The sequence below is a fragment of the Theropithecus gelada genome, chromosome 19 (genome assembly GCF_003255815.1).
Source record: "Theropithecus gelada isolate Dixy chromosome 19, Tgel_1.0, whole genome shotgun sequence".
NCBI lineage: Eukaryota > Metazoa > Chordata > Mammalia > Primates > Cercopithecidae > Theropithecus > Theropithecus gelada.
The window spans coordinates 18,349,625-18,372,059 of record NC_037687.1 but is presented as its reverse complement, the minus strand read 5'-3'; the positions used below and the strand labels follow the sequence as shown (position 1 = coordinate 18,372,059).

General features: G+C 59.7%; 1 protein-coding gene across 2 annotated transcripts in view; it reads right to left on the bottom strand.

Annotated features, from left to right (window-relative positions):
- Nucleotides 1–94: 94 nt before the first annotated feature.
- CRTC1 (CREB regulated transcription coactivator 1) overlaps nucleotides 95–22,435 on the bottom strand; it is a 100,701-nt gene continuing 78,360 nt past the window's right edge. For both annotated transcript variants that reach the window (XM_025367936.1, XM_025367937.1), the window contains 7 exons: nucleotides 22,037–22,257; nucleotides 16,740–16,864; nucleotides 13,392–13,700; nucleotides 10,856–10,960; nucleotides 7,410–7,496; nucleotides 6,575–6,755; nucleotides 95–5,215 (listed from right to left, as the gene is read on the bottom strand). In XM_025367936.1, the coding sequence (XP_025223721.1) occupies nucleotides 5,004–5,215; nucleotides 6,575–6,755; nucleotides 7,410–7,496; nucleotides 10,856–10,960; nucleotides 13,392–13,700; nucleotides 16,740–16,864; nucleotides 22,037–22,257 (1,240 nt within the window). In that variant the 3' untranslated portion in view covers nucleotides 95–5,003. The remainder of the gene's footprint in view (nucleotides 5,216–6,574; nucleotides 6,756–7,409; nucleotides 7,497–10,855; nucleotides 10,961–13,391; nucleotides 13,701–16,739; nucleotides 16,865–22,036; nucleotides 22,258–22,435) is intronic.

Genomic DNA, 22,435 nt, shown 5'->3' with positions numbered 1-22,435 from the left:
GGAAGGGCCGAGGCACCTGCCAGGTGCACCTGCCACGCCCATGTGTCATCCCTGAGGGAGGAGGGAGGGGCTCAGATAAAAGAGGAAGAGCCAGTGACGAAAACGTTGGATTTTTATTACGTTTCATTACAAAGGATGCAAAGGTACAAAGACAAAAGCGGCCACGCCAGAGGATGGGGCAGGGACGGCCGAGTGTGCCCTGAGCCGCCTGCCCCCGCCCGCTGTGGCCGCCCACAATCATGGCCCACGGGATGTCCGTGGCAGAGTATACATGCTGGGGTTGGGGGAGAGCCAGCCTGGGCACAGAGGGGCACAGGCGGGAACAGGGCTCGGACTGGCGGGTTTGCATATATCAGTGGGGCCGCCCAGCCCCTTGGGGGCAGTTTCCTACTCAGGGGCATGGCAGGGCCAGTGGACTTTGGCTGCCAAAGCCCTCCTTCCCCAGGCCTGCTGGCCAAGGCCATGGCTAAGTCCCCTTGTCCCTGATGGGCAGGAGGTCAGAAGTGCTTGATGGCTGGGCTGGGCAAGGGTTGCCCCCAGATTCCAGAACACTTCAAGATGGGGGCCACCCCTGGACCCCAACACATGCCACCTGTCCCTGGCTTCTGGGGATGGGGTGCTGGCCAGGAGCCCAGAAGGTGGACAGAGCCTCTGGAATCATCAAAGCCAGCACCCCAAGGCCCAGCCCCTGCCCCCCATCCTGCCCAGGAGGAGCCAGGGCCCTGAGACCTGCAGGTCTGAGAAAGTGACAGGAGAGAAACTGAGGCTCGGGTCACGAGGCACTCGTTCCTGCCCCACCCATGCCCTTTGGAGCTCCCCAGCACCCAGGCCTGGGGGTACAACTTACTCCACCTCCTGCTCCCAGGGGAGAACAGTGTCTGTGGCCAGTGGGGGTGGGTGGACACCTGTGCCACACGGAAGGGTATGGGGTGCCTGACCCCTGCCTGGTCAGGACCCTGGAAGGCCAAGGGCCACAGGGAACAGGACACTCAGGTGGAGCTGACTGGGGAACATCCCAGGGACCCCCAAATCACACGCCGCAAGACCCCCCAGGAAATGGAGGCCCCTGGTCCATGGCGAATGGGGATAGAAAGAGACCCAGGTGTCCATGTAGCCCAGGCAGGCCTCCCAGGGTGAGGGGCCGAGTCTTGCCCCTGCTCTTAGGCTGTGTAGGGAAGGCTCTGGCGCCCGCACGCCCTGACCCAGAGCACCACACGCAGGTGACGGGCCAGGCCCAGGGGCACATCTGTGCCATCGGCTTTGTGGCCCTTGTTCTGAGAGCCCTTGCGTCCCACCCCCACAGGGAGGGCCCCTCGGCCTCTGAGACGGCTCCATCAGGACCCAGTGAAGGTGACGGGAGCTGCTGTTTTCAGGGCGGGGCGACAGAGGACCCCTGAATACTGCTGGACCTCACTCTGCCAGTCTATCCCTGGTTGGAGGGCTCCTTGGAAATACAGAAAACTCAGGAAGCAGGTCGCAGCCTGAGTTTGGAAGGATGTTTGGTTAAAAAACAGCTCAAGGCCCACCTAACAGCGGCACCAGAGCCCCCTCTAGGGACAGGTCCCGCTGAGCCTGATCAGGCCTGGGATGCTGGGCAGAAGAGGCTCACACCTGTAGCCCCAGAACTTTGGGAGGCCGAGGAGGGAGGATCGCTTGAGCCCAGGAGTCCGAGACCAGCCTGGGCAACACAGCAAGACCCCATCTCTAAAAAAATAAAATAGAAGCCACCCTGCCTTGCCCCCCATGGGCCTGTCCCACCTGACTGGGCTCAGGCAAGGTCCCAGCTCACAGCCCCCAAGCTTGACATCCAAGCCCCAGCAGGAGGGATGGATGGACATGGGAGGCCCTCCTGGCTAAGGGTCCTCCTGTGAGCTCGGCCCCCTGAAGAAATCAGGCCAAATACACCGATGCCAACACTCTCCTACCCAGAGCCGAAAACGCACAAGCAGGGCCCTGACGGGGGCAAAGAACCCTCTTCTCTGGAGGACACAGAGAGAGGCTGAGCTCGGGCTACACCTCTGCCTGCCAGACTCGCCACCCTGGGGAGTGACGTCAGCGAAACAGGCAGGTGGGGATGCCATGCTCTCAGGAGGGAGAGCCCTGGCCGAATTTCACTGTAGGGGACTGGTGTGCCCAGTGGAGGGTCTGCGGAAGCCATGAGCACACGGGTGGGTGGGGAGAGCAGCCTCTAACTCAGCGTAGACCAAGCACACAGGCGGCAGGTCAACGTACATGCCGCATCCCCCCACATGGGCCTGCCCCTCAGGAAGTGGCTCATCAAATCACAGTATTTTCACATCACAAAGCAAAAGGTTGATTTCCTTAAGCTGTCTTTTTTCAGAAAGTCTTGGCAATTCAAGAATATGTAGTAGTGATATTTAAAAAAAAACAACACACGTACACACACACACAAAAGGCCATGGGAGGCCCGCCCAGGTCCAGGAGGGGCACGAACCCTTTTGGAACGTGGGGATGCCTGGCTGCTGGCTCCTGGCTGGGCCCTGGGAACCTGAATGGGCCCCACTTTCCCTGGCAAGCTTGGACCTTGGTCCACCAGGTTCTCATTGGAAAAAGAACTCCGTAACGGACCAAGGTTGTCACGTTAACACAACGTCACTGTGAATCTGGCTTCAGGATGCTGGAAATGGGCCACGGGCCTGGGATGCTCCGAGGTGGGCATCCCTCCTCTCCTATCTGTCTACACCGAAGACCAGGGGACAAGTAGTGGTGCCCACCGGAGGCTGGACAGACGGGGAATGAGGGCTGATGAGGTTTCCTAGCGTGGTCCTCAAGGCCTTGTTTTGAAAACCGCATCCAGGCGGGTTGCTTGTAATTTTGTTAAGGCCATTTTTTAAAAAGTCCTACATACAAGTTTAATGGTAATCAAACTCCCCTATGTACATGTAGTTTTTCTTAAAAAAAAAAAAAAAAAGTCCCCGCTGTCTGCCCCCAGCCTCCGTCATGGTAAGAGAAAGTGACCTTGACCTGGACAGACCGACACTCTGCCCCCGCCATACCTTGGAACAAGACGGCAGCAGAAGTAACACGACCAGGGAGCCTTCTCCTATGAGTGGCCACTTGGCTGCTCAGACACATGCCAAAGGCGTTGCCGGGGAAAGAGAGGGAGGGATAGTCGCTAGGATCAAACCCAGCTCTCGAGGACAGAAGCCAGGGTGCCCAGGACCCCAGTGAAAGCAGCGGCCATAACACCACAAATAAACGGACTCAGCAGAAGGCGCTGGCCTGGCAGGCAGGAGCGAGCGAGAGCTGCAATGCAGTTTTGGGGGGATCAGAACAGCGGTTCCTATTCCAAGGAGAACAGCAGAAAACAAAGCTAACCCCGATGCCTCCTTCACAGGGTCTGCGGTATGGAGGGTTCAGGACGGCTCCCAAGGACCCCGTCACCCTGGTCTTGGAGGTGCTCCTGAAACTAAAACGCACACTGCTGTGTGTCTCCAAGTCCACCTGACATGACCCTGAGCTGCCAAGAAGGGGTGGCCGGCAGACCACACTGCCCAAAAGAGGGGGCGTGGGCTGGGAGCCAGAGGGTCGGGCGGGGAGGGGATGAAATGCCAGCTCCACCCAGGTTCTCAGGGAGGACTGTGCTCCTTATCTCGGGGACCCTCGCTCCCTGCCAGTCTCCCACACTCTTGGAGCAGAGAGGTCTCAGCTGCCACTGGTCGTGGCGTCTTCACACGCACACTCTAAGGACTAGCAGGCACCTCTGGGAGAGGCCAGCAGGGCTGGGTCTTCGAGAGACCATCAATAAAAGGCGAGGCCCCTTCCCGGAAGTCTGTTATGTGGCCCTGGCAGAGGCACCTCTGCCTACCGTGAGCTCCTGACAAGTCCCTGCCCGCCGACCAGCCCTTTCGTTTTGAGATAACTTGGGGTGAAACCCAAAAGCTGGACACACTGCTTAGACTCAGGCGGGTGACGGGCTGCTTTGGGGCGCGTGGCCTCCATTTCCAGTTAGCTTAAAAAATAGGTAAAATTGGATTTCTGAAATAAAAACATGCTCTCAGGCAAGTGTTGGCTTAAAAAGTTAAGCCACTCATCTACAACCAAAATGTAAATAGAAACTAAAAGGAAAACAAAACACACAATGAAACTCCCCTGGCCACCTCTCCCTGTACCTTAAATTAACAGCATCTATGACAGGACCGGTGACCACAGTGCGGGACAGGAGGGGCCACGGGTTGTAAAGCCCCAAGAGGTAACCCCTGTCTCCGCGTGCGACCCCTCACGGGGCCTTCCGGTCACTTCCCGGCAAAGGTGGCCACCAGTGGGCCTGCCTGGGGTGAGGCAGGGCTTGGAGGGGATGGAGACAGGGCGAGGAGGGTCGTGCGGGGTCCGCCGCCCTGCATGCTCTGTCCACTTTGCGCCTGCCCTGGTGGACACCAGGGCTCTGTGTGTGCTCAGAAATATAAAAGACAGCCGTCAAAATAGTGTTTATTTCACTTTGCGTCTGCCCCGCGCTCTGGCGCCTCCTCCCTGGGGCGGCGTGGGGCTCACTCTCTACCTGACCACGGGCTAGGGATGGCGGATGGGTCGGGGGACCAGGAACTGAGGAAGGCAGTGAGAGCTGGACAAACAGTCGGAAAATGCGCCACGGCCCACAGCCCTGGTGGACCATGCGTGCCCCTCCCCTGAGCCTGCCTGCCACGCCGGGAGCTGACACTTCCCGCATCTTACAGGGGACGGCTCAGGCCCCGGGGCTGGGGGCGAGGGAGCCAGTGCAGGGAGGGTCTGCAGGGGTGGGGGGCTCACGGCCTCCAATCCCAGCCCAGCCCCGGGCAGGCAGGTGGGTGGATGGCCCAGCTCACGGCCTCGCGATTGGGCTTCGCGGGAGGTGGACAACCGGGGGCGGGCTGGCGGGGGGCGCTTGGCGGCATTGCAAGCTCAGAATCACAAGCTCGGCCGTTGGCGAGGGACGGAGCGTGGCCGTCCCCGGGCTGGGGAGGCGCCGTCGGGACGGCTGAGCGGCAGGGTGCCGGCGTGCCCGCTCACAGGCGGTCCATCCGGAAGGTGTCCTCGGTGGCTGGGTCGGCCAGAACCATGTCGGGGTCGTTGAGCATGTGCAGTCCGTCGAGGGTCAGGGGGTCGATCTTGAGTTCGTCCAGGGGAAACTGGCTGTCGGAGTCAAAGCTGACGTCGCCGACCCCGGCCAGAGAGCTGGTCAGTTCTTTAGAGAGGCTGGGGGGGGACTCTCCTGTCACTGGGGGGTGGGGTGGGGACAAAAGGCACTGCTTAGCCTTGGCTCCATCGCTCGCATCCATGGGTTGGACCAGGCATGCCTACTGGGCAACTCTGTCCCCTGGGTATGCTGGCAATGTCTGGGGACATTCTGGCTGTCATGACTGGGGAAGGGGACGCTACTGGCATACGAGATGCTGCTCAGCACCCTACAGTGCCTGGACCCCAGACACCCCAGATGTCGGGAGCCCCAGATGTCAGGAGCACCAAGGAGAAGCCTCGGGCCAAGGGCTGTGTCACTGACACACGTCAGTGTGACCTGGTGGGGACAGGGACCTCCCTGGCTCTGCCATGAGGTCTCCTCGGCATAAGTCACTGAGAAGTAGGCTGGGGTGACTGAGTGGACCCAGCTGCTGCTAGGGCTGGAGGGAATTCTCAGTTCCCCACAAAGACCTGGGTTCAAACCTAGGCTTCCACCTGTACTCAGTTTCCAGGTCTGAGAAATGGGTCTGAAAGGCCCTGTCTTTCTGGGCTGTTGAGGCCATTGCGGGGGTAAGATTCTCAGATTCTTCTCCTGAGTCCGAGGCTGGCACGTCCACCCTTGAATTTCTTGCCAACTGCTTCCTACACCCGCGGGGTGGGAACGAGGTGCTGGATTCTGCACTCAGAGCCCAGGCCACAGTGGGTGGCACTAAATACGGACACTTCCAGTTTGGAAGAGGCCAGTGAGGACTGCTCGGGGGGTTGGGAGGCATCACCCTCAATCCAGCAGCCCTGGCTCACAAGGGAATCACCTTCTTTAGCAGGGAGACCAGCTCTGGGTGGCCATAGGAAGGTCTGGGTTCTGTGCTAGATGGAGTCGGGTCTTCCTGACATGTGCCATGCAGGATGGGGCTGGCTCGTCCCCAGGAGCCCAGGCGCCGGCTCAGACTGCTTGGGTGCGGTTGTCACGGTGCATCACGGCCCTGACCTGTTAGCTGGCTGCCCGGGCTGGGCTCACCAGGCAGGGCCCACCCCACGGCCGTCCCTGACCCTGGTGCACATTCAGGTCCGGGGCCTGGGCAGTGGACATTGTGTACCCGACTGCTTGACCTTTACCCGGGCTGCTCGGCCACACAGGAGGCTGCCGAGAGGCGAGAGTGACCATCTCTGTCCTATGCACGGGACATCTGGTCCAGGGGTGTCTCCCTGGCCTGGCCCGAAGCCCAGGAATGAGTCAAATTTGGGGGAGAGGGAGTGTGGCCTCCTCGGGCCCCCACCAAGCTTGGGTCATAGCCCTGGCCCTGTCAACCCTCATGCTGCGGGGCAGCAGTCTCTGGCTGTCTCCGCATGGGCTGAGGCCCCTTGGGGCGCCGCACACCTGCCCCCGGCCTGGCCTCACCTGTGAGGATGATGTTGGGGATGCCACTGTGGCTGGCGTATCCCAGCTGCTGCGAGTCCGGCAGGCTCCCGTGGCTGCCCGTGAGGCCCATCATGGCCGCCTGCGAGTAGTTGAGTGTGGAGCCGGGGCTGTACAGGCTGCTGGAGCTGATGGCGTTCTCCATCATGTTGAACTGCTCCAGCTGGGAAGGGAGGCACACTAGGCTGTGAGGGCCACCACGGGACTGCCCGGTTGGCCACCCCAGGCCCCTGGCTGCTGTGGCTGGCCTGCCCACAGCTGGGGACGATGTTCCTGCAGGATGCCCGGCACCCAGGCTGCCAAGCACGAGCCCCGCTCCGCCCGCCACCTGGGGCCTCCCCGCCACCCTGGAGGCTGGCTGGATGAATGGATGAATGGATGAGCAAGTGAGTGAGCAGCTCCAGGCTGCCACCAAGCCCCCTGGATGTCCCCGATCCTGGCCTCCACGAAAAGCCAGCAAAACCTCCCGGCAAACCCGCGTGCACAGTCCATGCCTAGGCGCCGCGTCCATAGCCACGGTCCCATCCCTGTCTGGCCCGGCGTTCGCTGCCTGCCCCTCCTCACCCTCTGCCCTTGGCCTCCACTCTGTGGGCAGGCACAGATGACAGGGGAGGCAGCGCTAGGCCACCCCTGCCGGGGACTCAGCCTCTGTAGCCTGCAGATGGGACAGGGTGGGGGCCAAGGGGCAAAGCTGTGGGGCAGGCAGGGGCCCCCCGAGCATGCGCAGCTCTGACTCGCAAGGCCCAGGTCCCAGCAAGGGTCCCAGCGAGCATCTGTCCTGGGCACCAGCCGACTGGCGGCCTGGGCGCCCGCTCACCTGGTGGGACAGAGCATTGGCCTGCCTGGCCGCCATCTGCTGCTCATAGTACGCGTCCCCAAACACGCTGCCCAGTGTGGAAGTGTGCTGCAGACAGAAGAGAGGCCTGCTGTGGTCACGGCCCAAGGCCAGGCAGGAAGTCGGCACCTCCCAAGCCCAGCTGGAAGACAAGAGGCCTCTGGAACCTCCCAGATGGTGCCTGGGATGGCAGAAGGCTGATGATGATGCTTATTTTAGGGTTCCAGAAGTACCCCCCAATCCTGGATGACTTTTTTCCACCACCTGATCCTGGGAGGCCTCTGCACCCCGAAACCCCCTTCCCAAGGCCCCATCCCCATCTCCTCTCCTCAAGCCGGGCTAAGGGAGCCTCCATTTCCATCATAGGGAAGTTGGGGGCCACAGGGATGAGGAACGCCCACCCAACAGGCCCCAGAGGAGAACCTGTCACCAGGGCCAAGGCAGGAAGTGCCCAGACGTTACATTCAGGACCGAAAGTGCACTTGGTGACTCCTGACAGGAGACAAAGGACAGGATGCAGGCCACGTACATGGACAGGATGGGCGTGCAGAGCCAGCCACCAGCTGAGAGAGCACAGGACAGGCACAGGGAGAGCCCCTGCCCAGGGCTGCTGGCCTGCAGGACCTGGAGCCCTACTCCTGCTATCCAAGGCCAGCAGGGCTCTCAGAGGCAGGGGGACAGGGGCTGTCCCTGTGACAGGAGCAGGGGGCTAGCGGAACTTACAGGTGGTGGAGACGCTAGAGAGGAGGCACCCGGAGCCCCTGCCCAAGAGATGGTGGGATGAGGCCCGGGTGGGGTGTGGAGGCGAGGAGACGGTGGCTGTGGACGAGGCCTCGGGAGCCGCAGCTGCAGTGTGACCTTGAGGCTGCAGGAGGCCTGGCAGCATCCCAGGGGCTGGGAGCTCTGGCTGGTGTCCCCAGGAAGCCACTGTCCCCCAGCCATTCTCAGAGCTACAGCATAAGGCATGTGCCCTTCAAGGCATCCAGGTGAATGTCTCCACAGACCCAAGGCCCTGGCCCTCTCCCCTGGAGCTCCCCATCTGAGCTTTGCTCTAGAGCGATCCCCTTGGTTCCAGGAAGATCCCAACGCCTTAGCTTCTGGCCTCAATCCCAGAGAGGGGCCGGCCACAAACCCACCGGCTGCTCCTGGTGGTCAGTGGGCAGACAGCGAGACAAACATGCTCATCCTGGGGCATGAGGGCTTGTGAGGTTGGACATCCCACTCAAACGCCAGGGAAGAGGTAAAAAGGTAAGCCAAGGAAGGGAAGGCCAACCCACGTGGCAAAAATGCTATCTTGGCCCTAAAAATCAACGGTTTCGGGTTTTGGAAACAAGGACTGCAAGCTTGTGGCTTGGTTTGCCCGAGGCGAGGGAGGCAGGCAATAGGTAATGTCCTGGCTGCTGTAGAGCTGGTCCAAAGCTGGGTCTGTCCTGGGGCTTGGGGTGTGGGGTGGGCCCAGGCTTCCAGGACAGCGCCTGATCCTGTCCCCGTGGGCTTGGGCTCAAAAAGACCTGGCATATGCGGGGAAACACAGGCTGAGGCTTCCCTGTGAGGCTGCCATGAGGGCTTGCCAGAAAGGTGAGCTTGAAGTCGGGAGAAAGCCACAAACCGGACCAAATAGTAGCTGCCTGTGGCCCAGGGCCTTGCTGGGGTGCACACAGTGCCTACTCGAGGCAGAGCGCAGCAGGTGTGGGGTGGTCTGGGCCTGTGGGACCGATGGATGAGTCCTTGGAGACACTGTGCAGAGGGAAGGCAGGTCTGGCCTCCACCTAGAACCATCTGCCTCTGAAAGCCCCATCCTGATGTCCCCACACCTCCAAGAGCCGCCTGCCTCCCGCATCAGCGCACGACGGACACCAGACACACAGACATGGGCTTGACAACACCGCCACCTGCTCGCTGCCCGGCAAACTAACCCGCTTTGGCTTGGGGCCCAAAAATTCACCAGACGTTCTGGTGACTCTCTCCTGAGAGAAACTGGCTTCACCCCTAATTCCTGTCCTGTCTCACACGCAAGAGGGACCTCACTCAGGAACCAGCCCCCGCTGGGCTGCCCACCTGCGACAGGCCCCACCTGCCGCTTCTCCAGCGCCCCCAGCGCCATCCCCAACAGCACCACACGACGAGACCAGACACGCTGCCAGAGCCCAAGAGCTCAGAGAACCAGTGTGGACAGACTGAGCGTGCGCAGACACCAGGCTGACCCCCATGCCTCCCCGAGACCACTGCTGCCCCCCACGTCGCCTCTAGAACACGGGGCTACAGGCAGTGATCCCAGACAGCCCTTGCCTGATGGGGCAGATGTCCCTACACACGTGTGAAAGCTGGAGATGGGGGCAGAGGGGCTTTGCTGTCCTTGTCTGTGGCACTCAGTTTGCCCTGGGACAAGGGAGCCCAACCTCAGCCCTGGAGGGGCGACTCTTCTATCTAGCTGGGAAGTAGGACGAGAGCATCCCTTCTATCAGGGACAGGGATGGCTTCAGCACCCGGGGCACAGCAGTGGCTGCTAGGGGCTTCTCAGCTCGGTGAAATTGTGGGGATGAGATGGTCCCAAGATAGTGGAGTTCTGAGGAGGCTCTGCTGCCAGGGTAAAAAAAGTTGGGGGCTGGATGTTGGCCTTGCGGGTACCCCTTTTCCCGGACACACGTTCTAGATGGAATGTGGGGTCTACTGGCCACACTTGATGTCCAAGCACAACACGAGGAGGCTGAGTGGGGAACCAGGCTGGCCGCTCCCACCGGCCAGGCAGAACGGAGGGGCATTCCGAGGAACCTGAGCCTGGGAGGGGCTGGGGCATCAGCAAGTCAGGGTCCTACGGTGCTGGGTGCAGCAGGAAAACCCAGGGCTGATGGGTGAGGTCTGAGGCCGGCCTCAGTCTCCCGTCTGTGGAATGGGGACAAGGGCCCTGAGACACTGCAGAGTGGCTCAGAGAAGCCTCCTGGGCCAGTGGTTCTGGAGAAACACAGCTGCCTATGGGGTGAAGGGGAAAGCAGGGCCGAAGAGTCAGCGCCTTCCCTGTGGGCCGGCCAGCCATCTCAGTTGCACCCCCAAATCGGGGGAGCCCCCAAAGCTCCAGCTCACTCTCCGGGTGGCACACTGGGTGTGGAGGGCATCGCCCCTGGGCCACTCAATGCGGACATCCAGGCAGGGCCACAGCCATCGCTAACGTCACTAATGTACATGAGGCACCCTTGTCACCCCCACCTAGTAGTATTCAGCAGAGGCAGGCCCTGGTGGCTCCTGGGAAGGGGCCTGTGGGGTTCCTGCCCTGGTGCAGCCTGGTGGGTGCACAGCTCAGGTCCGATGGCGTGGACGGGATGAGATGCATGAGGACATGCATGAGGACAGACAGCGGGCAGGGAACACATGGGGCATGAACAAGACGAGCGTTGGCGCCCGCAGGCCAAGGGGGAGGCGACGCCCCTTACTTGCGGGGAGCTCCCCGGGGAGAAGCCTTGATTGGAGACTGGCGAGGTGGGAGACTGGTTGGCCGGGGAGCCGGCGCTAGTGCGGTACTGCTGTAGAGCCGGCGCCTGCGATGACAGACAGGTCAGCACGCTGCAGCCCAGCTGCCCCAAGCCCGGGCTCCAGTCCCTACTTCCTGGGAGCAGCCTGATCAGCCCCCAGGCAGGTCCCCCCCACCCCTCACACCTTGGTGATGTCGCCACCCCACTGGTAGGCAGAGGAGCCTGGGCACCTGCAGGAAAGGTGGGTCCCTGAGACCTAGGGGGAGCCGCCCCCAAACCCAGCTTCCGAGGAAGGAATGGTGTGGAGGGTGGAGAACTGCCCTCCTTCCTAGAGCTACAGGAGGGTGATCAGAGGGTTGGCCCTGACTCAGCAGGTTCAGACCCAGATAGCAACGCGTGCACTCTTATGCATGCACACCGACACAGAGACACACCCACGTGCACACATATCTGCACTAGAATATATATACCCACGCATGCACACCCACACACATCCATGCACATATGGACACCCCCACATACGTACACATATCCACACATGAATGTACATACCCACGCATGCACACCCACACATGCACACACGTCTACCCACACCTACAAATGCACACACATGCATACATCCACACACAGATGTACATACCCACAAATGCACACATGCACACATCCGCACAAATGTACACACCCACACATGCACACATACCCACACACAAATGTCCATACATCCACAAATGTCCACACACCCACAAATGTACATACCCACGCATGCACACGTGCACACACATCCACATGCATGCACACCCATGCAGGTGCACACCACATACACTTGCACCCACCCACTTGTGCACACCCACAACCCACACACACACAGCCTCACGGGCAGGGAAAATCCAAGGCTGGGCAGGCGGGTGCTGCCTCCTATTCCCAGCTCTCCCTCACTGTGTGCCCTGGGCAGGTCCTCTGCCTCTCTAAGCCCCCGAGTCTGCAGCCCAGCGGTCTGGCCCGTCTCTAAGGGTGGGGACTGAGTGAAGGCCATCTTGCTAGCAGCCCAGGCTCCCAGCACGGGGCAGCCAAGTCACTATCCCTGCCCTACTGCATAACCTGGGTTATGCCGTCTGAGACCTGCAAGGGGCTAGCACTTCCTCCACCTGCTCGAGGGACCAAAGGCCCGGGCATCTCACTGCTATGACCCAGACCTTTCAGAGAGGCAGGCTGGGCCAGGCCAGGTCCTGGATTCAGACCATGCTCTGGTCCTGGCACGGCCCAGCCATGCTGTGTGCCTGCAGACAATTTGCCTGACCTGTCTGAGCTGGTCACTGAATGAGGCCCAGCCTGACCAGTCCAGGGCCTATAACTGCTGTCTCCCCCATGTCCTTGGTGGCACTTTCTGGGCAGTGTGGGGTGGGGCGGGGCAGGGCGGGGGGTGGCAGGGAGCTCTCCTGTGTGGGTGACAAGTGCCAGCACTGTTACTTAGGGATGACTGACTTGAAGTGGGGGCAGGAAGCCGTCTTTCTTGTGGGGGGTGCTGGGCATAGACAACCTGACCTAAGAGCCCTAGAGGGTCGTCCCTGAACCTGGCCCAGACACCCTGTGCCTCCAACACCACCCAGCTCCAAGGCGAGGCCCCACCTTGGGAGCCTCCCCCAGGACCTGCTGTGTTTCCACCAAAGGAAAGACTTGGGCACTTTCCCATCCGGGGGCCGTGGGTGGTACCCTCCGAGAGGTCAGAGCAGCTTGGGAATGTGGGTCTCTACCTGTAGGCTCACCCGCCTGCCCCACCCCGCTCAGGGGGCTGTTTTTTGCAGAGCACACAAATTTTTGGAGGACATTTAGCCTGCGGCTGGCAGCCGGGTCAAGTGGGAGGACTTGTGCCCCAAACACAGGTCCCTGTTTCTCTGGATGTGGCCCCATGCAGCTGTTTCCCACCCAGCCCGCACCACTGGAGCAAGCACAGTCAGGAAGATTTGTGGGTACGGGGTCAAAGCCCAGCCCTGTCTGCCTGAGCTGGCCCTGAGCAGAAAGTCCAATGGTCTGAGCTGTAGCCCCCAGCCCTGGGCCCCAGGCTCTGTGCCCAGTGGGCTGCCGCCTCTCAGACTGGCCTCGCCTTTCCTTCCCTGATGAGCTTACGTCACCCCTGGCCCCCGGCCTGCACCCCGGCCCTGAGAATGCTGTACTCTTCTTGCCTCCAAGGAAGCCTGGCTTTGGATGGGAGAGGTCAGACAGGCCAAGCGGGGGTGCTCGGCAGTTAAACACGCGGTGGCCCACCTTGGGTGGAGTCTGGGGCCAGCCACCTGCTCATGACTCAGTTTCTCCATCTCTACAGGGAGTGACAGTCTCAGTTTGATTCCAAGGGTAGCCCCGTGGAGGGCTGGGCCCGGGCAGCGTTCACTGGGGTCCTGACCCCTGGCCCATGCAGCAGGTAACCTGACTGTTCTGCAGCCCCTGGGCTGTCCTCACAAGACCCCCAGCCAGGCCCCGAGGGCCCCCACCCTGGGCTTACCGAGGCGATGTCGATCCCCATCGACGGCTGGCCAGGGTTCTCTGGGGGGGACTGGGGGAGAGAGGACGGTACCGTGACCGCAAGTGGGGGCGGCTGTGGCCCACGAGTCAGGCTGGCGCTGGGCAACAGGGGGCCACCGGGGGGCAGGCGGACGGGCGCCTGTGGGGGTGGCGGGGGTGGTGGCTGCTGGGACGCGGGCGGAGGAGGCGGCGGGGGCTGGGGCTGTGGCGGTGGCTGCTGGGAGCCCGCCTGGGTGAAGAAGGCGTAGGGCAGCTGCTGCTCCAGAGACAGGGCGTCCATGGCTACGGCCTGCAGGAGAGGAGAGCGTCAGGCAGGGCGGGTCCTGGTTGTCAGTGCCTGGTCCCCTCAGGCCCCCACAGCCTGGCATGCTCAGCAGGTGGGGTGGAAGTGCCCGTGATCATGGACAGCCCCTGGGCTCGGTGCTCCTCACGATGAGGAAGCCCAGGCTAGAGAGGGTGGGCCTCACCCAGGGCCCCAGGGGTCAGCTGGAGCTGTGCAGGACCTGACCTCCTCCAGCTTGTTGCGCCTGCACCCATACTACATGCCGTGCAGCTCAGGCCGCTCCACCAGCTGCAGGGCAAGCCCAGGATGGCCATCCCTGGTGGCTCAGTGAGCAGCCAGCTCCCAGCCCCTGTGGGTGCTGTGGGGGAACCTCAAGTGATCTACCTGCCTTGGCCTCCCAAAGCCTTGCCCACCCTGGGGATGCTGGAGAGGATGGGGTTGCTGGAGATACCAGCATGGCCCCTCACCAAGGGCTGGCTCAGGCCTTCACAGAGCTGGAAAGAGGAAAATCAATGAGAGGGAAGTGTGTGACGCTGGCTGTCTGGGTGGAAACTCACAGCCAGGTGCTACCAAGCTGACAGTCCTTGGGGAAGGTAGGGTCCCTGCCCTCTAAGAAAGGCTGAGCGTGCTCAGGAGCTATGGGACAAAAACCGCTTAGCAGGATGCCCAGCCTCTGAGGACCAGTGGGTCATTTGTGAAGGGAAAAGAGTTTCCAGATAGAGGGAAGGGGCAGGTGTCAGATTAAGACAGCCTAGCTCATAAAGTGGCTGAAGACACAGCTGCCAGGAGCCAGCGCCCACAGCTCTGTCTGGATCTTGATCTGAATAAGACAGCTTTGTAAGCAGACAGGAGACGTGAGGGCCGAGGGGCGGGGAGAAATGGAGTTTGGGCCGGGCATTGCCAGGTACCAAGGAACTACCATTAACTTGGTTGTAGGTGAACAATGCCACTGTGGTTACGTTAAAAACAAACAAGCAGCAGGTGCGGTGGCTCACACCTGCAATCCCAGCACTTCGGGAAGCTGAGGTGGGGTGATCACTTGAAGTTGGGGGTTTGAGACCAGCCTGGTCAACATGGTGAAACTCTGTCTCTACTGAAAATACAAAAATTAGCTGGGCGTGGTAGGCGCATGCCTGTAATCCCAGCTACTTGGGAGGCTGGCACAAAAATTGCTTGAACCTGGGAGGCAGAGGCTATAGGAGAGCCAAGAGCACGCTACTGCACTCCAATCTGGGCGACAGAGTGAGACTCTGTCTCAAAAAAATAAAATTAAATTAAAATAAAAAAATTTAAAAAAATTTTTAAATGCCAAAGTGCTGTTAGGGTTTTTTGTTTTGTTTTTAAAAAGACAAAATGGATAAATTTCTAGAAATGCACAAATGACCAAAACTGACTCAAGAAAAAACAGAAAACCTGAATAGCCTTATAACAAGGAGATGAGATTGAAAACTTCCCAACAGATTTGAGCTAAGACACAGGGGGCTGCACTGATGAATTTTACTAAAATATTTTTTTTTTTCTTTTTTAAGACATGGGATCTCACTATGTTCCCCAGGCTGGACTCAAACTCCTGGGCTCAAGCAATCCCTACTTCAGCCTCCCAAGTACCTGGGACTACAGGAATTTACCATTACACAAGCCCAATTTTACCAAACATTTAAAGAGGAATTAAAAATGCTTCCAAAAAATAGAAGAGAAGTGAACATTCCTAACTCATTCTATGAATCTGCACTGATTAGGTAAAAAAGAGGGAAGACTCAAATTACTAAAATCAGAAAATGAAAATGAGAACTTTGCTACCAATTTTATGTGAATAAAAAGGATTACAAGGCCAGGTGTAGTGGCTCACGCCTATAGTCCCAGCACTTTGGGAGGCCGAGGTGGGCACATTGCATGAGGCCAAGAGTTCGAGACCAGGCTGGCCAACATGGCAAACCCCATCTCTATTATTTATTTTTTTAAATTAGCTGGGCGTGGTGATGGGCGCCTGTAATCCCAGCTACACAGGTGGCTGAGGCACAAGAATTGCTTGAACTTGGGAGGCGGAGGTTGCAATGAACCAAGATCACGCCACTGCACTCCACCCTGGGTGACAGAGCAAGACTCTGTCTCAAAACTTTTTTAAAAAAGGGATTACAGCCAGGCGCAGTGGCTTACATCTGCAATCCCAGTACTTTTGGAGGCCAAGGCAGGCGGATCAGTTGAGGTCAGGAGTTCGAGACCAGCCTGGCCGGCATGGTGAAACCCCATCTCTACTAAAAATTAAAAAAAAAAAAAAAAAAAATTAGCCGGGCGTGGTGCCTGTAGTCCCAGCTACCTGGAAGGGTGAAGTAGGTGAATGGTTTGAGCCCAGGAGGCAAGGCTGCAGTGAGCTGAGATCGTGCCACAGAATTCCAGCCTGGGCTACAGAGCAAGACTTTGTCTCAAAAAAAAAAAAAAAAAAAAAAAGGGATTGCAAAAGAGTATTATGAACAATTTTCTGCCATCAAGTTGGATAGCAAAGACGAAATGGACAAATTCCGAGACACATACAAACTACCCAGAAAAGTAGATAAGCAAATACAGCAAATTGAAAAATCAAAAGCTAAGCTCTTGAGCCTTTTTTTTTTTTTTGAAATAGGGTCTCACTCTGTCTCCCAGGGTAGAATGCAGTGGTGTGATCATGGCTCACTGCAGCCTCCACCTCCTGGGTTCAAGTGATCCTCTCATCTTAGCCTCCCTAGTAGCTGGGAACACAGGCACACACCACCATGCCCGCCTAATTTTTTGTATTTTTGTAGAGATAGGGTTTCACCATGTTGGCCAGGCTGGGCTTGAACTCCTGACCTCAAGTGATCCACCCACCTCAGCCTCCCAAAGTGCTGGGATTACAGGCGTGAGCCATGGCGCCCGGCCTGAAAATATGATAACAACAATTAGAAGTGTTCGGAGCATTCTCAAGGTTTCAGGACCTCCTGGAAGGAGCAGGAAGCCTGCCGAGAGGTAGACCCAGGGGTCCACCTTTCCCTTTCCCCCTCCCACTTGCCCCCCACCTTGCCCTCGCACCTGAGTGATGGGTGACAACGGGGACAGGGTGGGCGATGCCTGCTGACGCCTCGCCTCTGTGCTCAGGGAAAGGGGGCTGACACCAGCTGGGCGGTGCTGTGGAGAGGAGCCAGGTGTGCTCATCCCTGGAAAGGAAGTGGGAGGGAGGGAGAGTGGGTGTGAGACTGATGACTGAGAAAGGGCTGCTTACACACCCACAGTCACACTGCATGGGAATAGCTTAACTGCTCAGACAGAAGCCCGTGGGCATGTCCCAACTGCCAAACCTGGGCACCCCCTGAAGGCCCTGATCCCTAACCCAGGGGTCCCACAGTCCTGCATAGTCTGTTCTTCCTTCCTTCCACGAAGCAGGTGTCTCACAGCCAGCCAACCAGCACGTCCCCATCTCTGGAGCATACAATTGGCCCCCAGATGGACATGTGACCAAGCTGGCCCAATGAGAGTCTTCCCAGGGACTTTGGATGGAATTCCAGGAAGGGCTGTCTGAAGCCGTGCATGGGGCATCCTGTGGTGAAGGGAAGAGCTAGCTGAAGGGCTATGGGGGAGAGGCAGCATCTGAGCTTGCTTCCCACTTTTAGGAGACAATAAATGTTTTTTTTCTTTTGGTTGAAAACGGCTTGGGCTGTGGTTAGCTTCAAGCCAGCAGGTCCTGCCCAATGCTGTGGTTTTGTCCACTGCCTCATGGATCTTGCCCTCCTTTGGTGAATGTGTCCATTCCTGTAGCTGCTTCTCTTGGCCCCCAGACCTGAGCACCTGCTGTCCCCCATGTCCCACATCCCCTTCCTCCTCCCCCGACCTGGCGCATTCCCCGCGCTGCAGTGCCACCCGTCAGGCTGCCTGAACTAAAGAATGTCACTCCTCAACATCCTTCCCCCTCTCTGCCCTAGGGTCTGACACATTCATTCCTGCTGGAAGTCCTGCCAGGGGCTGCCTCATCACCCCTTCCCTCACCCCGGCCCCAGAGGCCCTTGCCCTGAGCAACCCAATCCTTGGATTCTGCTGCAGTGATGGAGCTGGGTGAGGACAAGTTCAACGTGGCAGTAGCTGGGGCTGGTTGGGTTATCGTGGGCACCATGCCAGACAGGCAACAGGTCCCTCAATGACAGGAGGAGCCCTGGGGGCCTGGCCTGACCCCCATCCACCCTGGAGACTCGGTTTCCTGGCTGGTGAGATGGCGTTGATAACAGCCGCCCTCTCTGGTTCAAAGTGAGGCCCTGGTGAGGTCAGGAGCAGGCTCTGAAGGGCGTCTGGCCTGCAGTCAAGGCGGGGGTGAAGCCGCCTGACTCACCCCGGTAGATCCGGGCACCAGATTAACCTTGTTCCGGCAGATGAGATGGCGGGTGAGTGGGCCCACGGAACACACCCGACAAGCGCCGAGGGGAGATGACAGACAGCCTTGTCTGTGCCTAGGGCAGCTGCTCACCGGGGCGAGCTTGGTCACGCCTGCACTTCCCCTCGGACGCCCTGGCAGCTCTGCTTGGCTGCGCGTGTGGGAGGAAGCCTGGTGCTGTCGACTGCTCCCCAGGCAGCAAGTGCCCTTTGCAGACCCTGGCGTCCAGGGAGGCATCAACAGACGCCTGGGCGGGAGGATCTGGGGGAAGCCTGCTCAGAGCACACTCAGAGTCATGACCCTGGGCCACTCCCTCATCTTCTCCTGAGTATCCACCACTTTGTGCATCCAGCAGGCCAAGAGATGCTCAGTGCCCAGGTCAGAAGCAGAGGTCGGGCTCGGTACAAAAGTAGGGGCAGATGTCAGGAGTGTGTGAGGGTATGGATGTGGGATGACAGGGGTGGGTGGGGCCTGAGGCAAACTGGAGCACTGTGGCCCATCTTGAGGTGCAGGACATTGTCCATGGTCACTGGGCTGTCTGATTCTTCAAGAGCAGCCAGAAATTTGGTGTTCTACTGGCACTCCCCTGGTTTTTTAATGTTGATTCTAAGTACAGTCACGCATCACTTAACAATGGGGGTGACTTCTGAGAAATGCGTTGTCTGGCGATTTCATGGCTGTGCATGAGGATCACAGAGCAACTTACACAAACCTGGATGGCAGAGCCTCTGCACACCTCAGCCAGATGGTAGGGCCCTTGTTCCCAGGCTACAAACCTGTACAGGGTGAGTGTCCTGAATACCGTTGGCCAGGCGCAGTGGCTCACGCCTGTAATCCCAGCACTTTGGGAGGCCGGGGCAGGCTGAGGGCAGGAGTTTGAGATCGGCCTGGCCAATGTGGTGAAACCCCATCTCTATTAAAAATACAAAAATTAGCCAGGCACGGTGGCGGGCACCTGTACTCCCAGCTACTCAGGAGGCTGAGGCAGGAGAACTGCTTGGACCTGGGAAGCGAAGCCTGTAGTGAGCCGAGATCACATCACTGCAATCCAGCCTGGGTGACAGAGTGAGATTTTGTCTCCAAAAAAAACCAAAAAAAAAACAACAACAAAAAAAACCGTAGGCGACTGTAGCACAATGGTAAGGACTTGTGTGTCTTGTGTGTCTAAGCCTAGAAAAGGAGCAGTAAGACATGGCATTATACTCTGATGGGGCCACTGCCGAATATGTGGTTTGCTGTTGTCTGAAACGTCAAGATGTGGCCTGTGGCTGTATCACAGATGCACAACTGCGGGCCTACAAGAAACATATTATGGGGTGGATTTGGCCGTTGGGCTGCCAGTCTCTAACGTCTGCCCTGAATACAAGGGGGTTTTTAATCTTCCACTGGCTACAAAGTGAGCTCTCGGCCACCCCTAGAGAGGCCAGTTGGCCCAGGAGGGCGGACGGGCGCCTTGCTGTTGAATTCCTGTTGGCAACCTGGCTCACCTTTGGGAACAGGCGCAGAGCCAGCTGGAGGGGAAGTCTGGGGCGGGCAGGGAGAGCTGCCAGGGGAGGGCGGGCCAGGTGGCAGGGCCCGCCCGGACTCAAAGCTGGGCCAGGAAGGAGAAGCCAGGGCCTGCCCTCCTCCTGCACTCTGGGAAGCAGCCAGGGATACGGGAAATGTAGATGGAGCCAAGGGGGGTACTGTCTCCCCAGCCACGAAGGCCTCTTCCTCTCCGAGGAGCTCACGTTCTGACTGGCGGGTGGGCTTCGGGGAAGGGAGGGGGCCACTTTCGTGTGTGCCAGGGGCCGGCAGCTCGGCTTGATTTAAAAGGCGCCCAGAAAGCAAAGCCCCTGCCAGGCGAGCTGCTTGGGCGGCAGGTTCACAAACAACCCAACACATGTCAGGCATTACCGGGCCGCTCCGGCCAGCACCGGCTCCGGCTTCCACATGTGTTGTGTGTTTCCTTGCGCTTGTTTAGACTGGGCGCCGGCTGGAGATGCGCGGCTCCTGGGCGGGCGCTGGGGATTTGCCAAGGACCCTCCAGCGGGAAGGGGGCTATGTGCTCTGGTGGCCGTGAGGAGATGTGAGGGGAAAAGCAGGGGTTGGGAGATGGCGGCTTCTATGCGCGGCAGAGGTACCTGTAGCCCCAGCGCTGGCCTTTGGCTTTCTGGTTCCGCGCAAGTGCGTTTGGATGCTGCCTGCCTGGCCCTGTCTATCTGGAGACAATGAACAGGGCTCCTCCGAATCGGCTGTGTTTTCTGGGCCTTCTCTGGTGCCCTCTGTCCAGTGGCAGAGCCCCTCGGGCCCAGGGCCCAGGTGTGGGAGTCAGAACACAGCCTTGATGCGCTCGGGCTGGGGCCCTGTCCCCTCTTCACTGCTCTGGTCCCCATGCCCTCCTCCAAAATACCCAGGAACATTCAGGGCACCCTCCACACCCCTTGCCTGCCCCTGGCCCTGCTGGCACCAAAGCCAAGAGTGCCTCCAGGCTCCTCCCTCTCCTTCACTCCCTGCATCAACCCGGCTCACAGGCTGGCCAATTTCACCCTGGAGTCTCCCAGCAGAGCCCCCGATTGGGGTGCTGTCCTGCTCCAGCGGCCACCCCTCCCAACAGCTCCTTCTTCCAGGGCAGCCAGGGGGACTCTGCCAGTTACAAATGTAAGCATGTGACTGTCTCATGGAAAGCCCTGCCTGGTGCTGCCTTCCCAGCCTGGGGCAGAGGCAGGATGGGCTGTGGACCGGGCCGGGGCCGGTTCATTCTGCAGCTCTGGGGCAGGACAGAGCACAGCGAGGTGGCGTGTGTTACCCCCACCCCTAGTGCATCCCCCTGCCTGTCCCACCCCCTGGGGCTAGTTGGAGCCACGCCATTTCTCCTCCTTGGAAGCCAGATGCCTGCCACCCCCGGGATGCAGGTCACACACTGCACAGCCAACGGGGGACACAGGCAACAGCTAAGGATGGAGCAGCAACGTGGGCCAGGGCAGGGGTGCAGGAAAGCAATGTGGCAGGAGAGGCCAGGGCTGGAATGGCCTTGCCAAAGGGACTAGCTCTGAGCGGGGCAGGGCAGGGGAGGGAGGGAGGCCTGCGGCCGCCTGGAGGGGAAGAACTACATGTGCAGAGAGGCCCTGAGGTGGGGCTGGGGCTAAGGTCAGAGGGTGGAGGGTGGGCCAGGGTGGACATCCCAGGCCCTGGAGGCCTCAGGCTTTCACTGAAAAGGAGCTAGGGGCTGTGCAATGTCCCAAGCAGAGGAAGCCATGGCTGGTGGCTGTTCTGGGTGGAGAGGGGGTTGGGGGCCTGGGGAGAGGGGCCAGGTTAGGCCAGGTCCTGAGGGCGGAACCGACAGGATACGCTGACAATGGGCCAGGTCCAGGTCTGGAAAAGGACAGAGGAGTTGGGGGGACACCTCTGCAATCAGTGTAGCCACAGAAGGGGGGTCCCGGGGGAAGCAGGGCAGCAGCAGTGCCAGGAGCTATTGGGACGGGCGAGGGGCCTGTGCGATGTCCCTGTGGATGTGGCTGAGGAAGAAAGGCGTGTGGAGCTGGAGACAGGGGTGGGAGTGGGGAGACTGGGGTGTGACAAGCAGGTGGTCGCTGTCAGATGTCGGGTGGAGGAAGCAGGTCAGGCCTGATCCCGCCCCCCAATGAGGGGCTGGGGGCAAGGAGGGGCGGAGGGAAGGCCGAGCCCACCCCAGCTGGGTTAAAACCCCCAGGGCTCCCCTCCTGGACTCCCCAAAGCACCATCACACACCCTCAAACCCACTGTCTGGTGTCTGGGGGCACCACACGCTCCTTCCTACCAGGCCTGCACTCAGGCCCCACCCCTACCTGGGATGCCTGTGCCCGCTGGGTCAGCCTGTTGGCCACCCCCCAGCCCTCTCCCCCATGCCCTAGTGTTTGGGACAGGACCCTGCTAAGTCATCCTGCAGATGCCCGTGTTGTCTCCACGAGCTGGTGCTCTGTCTGAGGGCAGAGTGTTCCTGCCTTACCCTGGCCGGTGCCGCCGATGCCCAGGTGCGTCAGGTTGGCTGCGAGGTTGCCGGTGCTGCTGGAGCTGCTCAGTGCGGGGAAGGTGGGCTCCTCGGGGTCCAGCGGGGTCGGGAGCGGGGAAGGGAAGTGGATGTTGGTCAGGTCGGGCAGGGAGCCCCCTGTGTTGTGGGTGGCGGGGATCAGGGCTGTAGTGTTTTCCTGGTCGGCGGATGGGAAGATGCTGGGGAAAGGCCAGAGGGAGGCAGGAGTGAGCTCGTGTGGCAGGGCTGGTCGGGGGGCAGGGGGCTGGCGGGAGAAAATCAGCGGTGCAAAAGGGCACCCCCCATCAGGTGCTGTGTGCTTGGGAAACCACTGTCGGCTAGCACCTGGCTGGGACCTTGGAAAGCAGCCTATCACCC